This window comes from Cynara cardunculus (genome assembly GCF_001531365.2).
Source record: "Cynara cardunculus var. scolymus isolate 2C chromosome LG 12, CcrdV1, whole genome shotgun sequence".
Lineage (NCBI taxonomy): Eukaryota > Viridiplantae > Streptophyta > Magnoliopsida > Asterales > Asteraceae > Cynara > Cynara cardunculus.
The window spans coordinates 37760436-37762109 of NC_037539.1; the positions used below are offsets into that span (position 1 = coordinate 37760436).

The 1674-nt window shown below is 42.4% G+C and overlaps 1 protein-coding gene across 1 annotated transcript; it reads right to left on the reverse strand.

Annotated features, from left to right (window-relative positions):
• Positions 1 to 758: 758 nt before the first annotated feature.
• Positions 759 to 1415, reverse strand: LOC112523893 (universal stress protein PHOS34-like). The gene has a single exon (XM_025133565.1). The coding sequence runs from the start codon at positions 1413 to 1415 to the stop codon at positions 759 to 761; it is 657 nt and encodes a 218-aa protein (XP_024989333.1).
• Between the last annotated feature and the right edge of the window lie 259 nt (positions 1416 to 1674).

Below are 1674 nucleotides of genomic sequence, written 5' to 3' on the forward strand. Positions count from 1 at the left end.
TGGTTAAAATACATATATAATTAGAGATTAACAACATATATAATTGGGTCCAAAAAAAGATTGCGGGACCAAAAAAAATTAGAAGCCTATTCGAAATCTCACATTGGTACATCATCCGACACGACCCTGTTAACGTGATGTCATAGACGAGTTTTGAGGTCTAACATGCCACGACGACTATCGGCGAGCCTCTTAGGACATTGATTGAGAATAGAAGGTTAATAAAATAAGCAGAACAGACAAATACGTTAGTTAGAGAGAGAAATTTGATTTAGTAGAATCATGATTCATGAACATGCAAATAGGTTTATGGAGATGCTCTTAAGAAAACCGCCATCCTATCGGTTGAGATAGAGGAAGAATTCGTGTATAATCGCCTTTTTAATCACAACTAGAATAATGAGTATTTTCGGCGCATTTTTTTGTGGACGGTAAACTAATCACCGGCGCCAACTTTTCCGACAGTGATATCCGCCGATAATATGCATTTCCGGCGGATAAGGCTGCGGGAAAAGGTCCCCTGTTTGGTAGTGAATATATTGGGTTCATTGATGTGGTTTTGTTTGATCGATCATAGTTTTTCCAAAACAAAGATATATTCCAATTCTTTTTTCTTTTCTGCAAATCTTCACTCCAATCAAGGAGTAACCACAGATCATTTCCCTTCACTATAATCAACTTATGAAGAATATGTAATGGAAATCCATACCTTAACTTAGCTCGTGAATTGCAATCATCCTACCCTAGATTCTAGATAATCAGTTACCGTTATGATGATCTTTGGCGTCGTGAAATTCTGCATCGTCCTTGGTTGCACCACCGCCACCTTCACCACCATCGTCTTTTTCATCAGAATACCTTACCACCACAACAGGGCAAACACAATGGCGTACACAATAATCACTAACACTTCCAAGCCGCCCCTTCGCCGTCCGTTTCACAGCCCCAAATCCTCTACTCCCCATGATCATGGCGCTCAACCCCAGCCTCTCTACCTCCAAACAAAGCCTCTCTTTCAAATCATGATCCTTCACAATATGAATCTTGAACGGAACATGAGCCTCCACCAGTGGCTGAGACAGGTTGGTGGTTTTGGTGTTGGTGAATTTATCGTAATCGTCTTCCAGTTTCTTCTGTGATTCTACCGAGTGTGATGTGGCGTCTGTTGCATGCCCCCAATCAGCACCGTAGAGGACGGATGTGGGGCGAACGTGAAGGAGGATGACGGAGTCACCTCGACGGACATAGTTCTTAACAGCCCATTGAACGGCAAAGGCACTCTCGTCGCTAAGATCAACGGCTATTCCGATGCGGCGTTGGGCTCCTGAGGTAGGAGTTGATACAGGTGGTGGATAGCGTGGGGAAGATGGTGGGTCTGCATGAATGGTGGAGACTGTAGGGATGGGACCTTTCATTGAATGAATGAATGAGGTTGTGGATCGGAAAGTATGGCTGATTTTTGTTTTCGTTTCAGTTGTTTTGGGTGATTTAGAGAGAGAAAAAAGCAAAATATTGAGGAGAGAGTGAAGGGATAGTTTGGTGGAAGGTGTCAATGAGACCGAGGATGAAGGTCGGAGAGAGAAGTCATAAACTCAAGCATCAAAAACCAATTGAGCTTCGAAAATACCAAATGCAGCTTTCAATATTAATTTAGAGTAAATTAGAGTTACACTC

Bases quoted from the DNA above. Each gene is read 5' to 3' on its own strand.
- LOC112523893 (XM_025133565.1), bottom strand. From the start codon at position 1,415: ATGAAAGGTCCCATCCCTACAGTCTCCACCATTCATGCAGACCCACCA.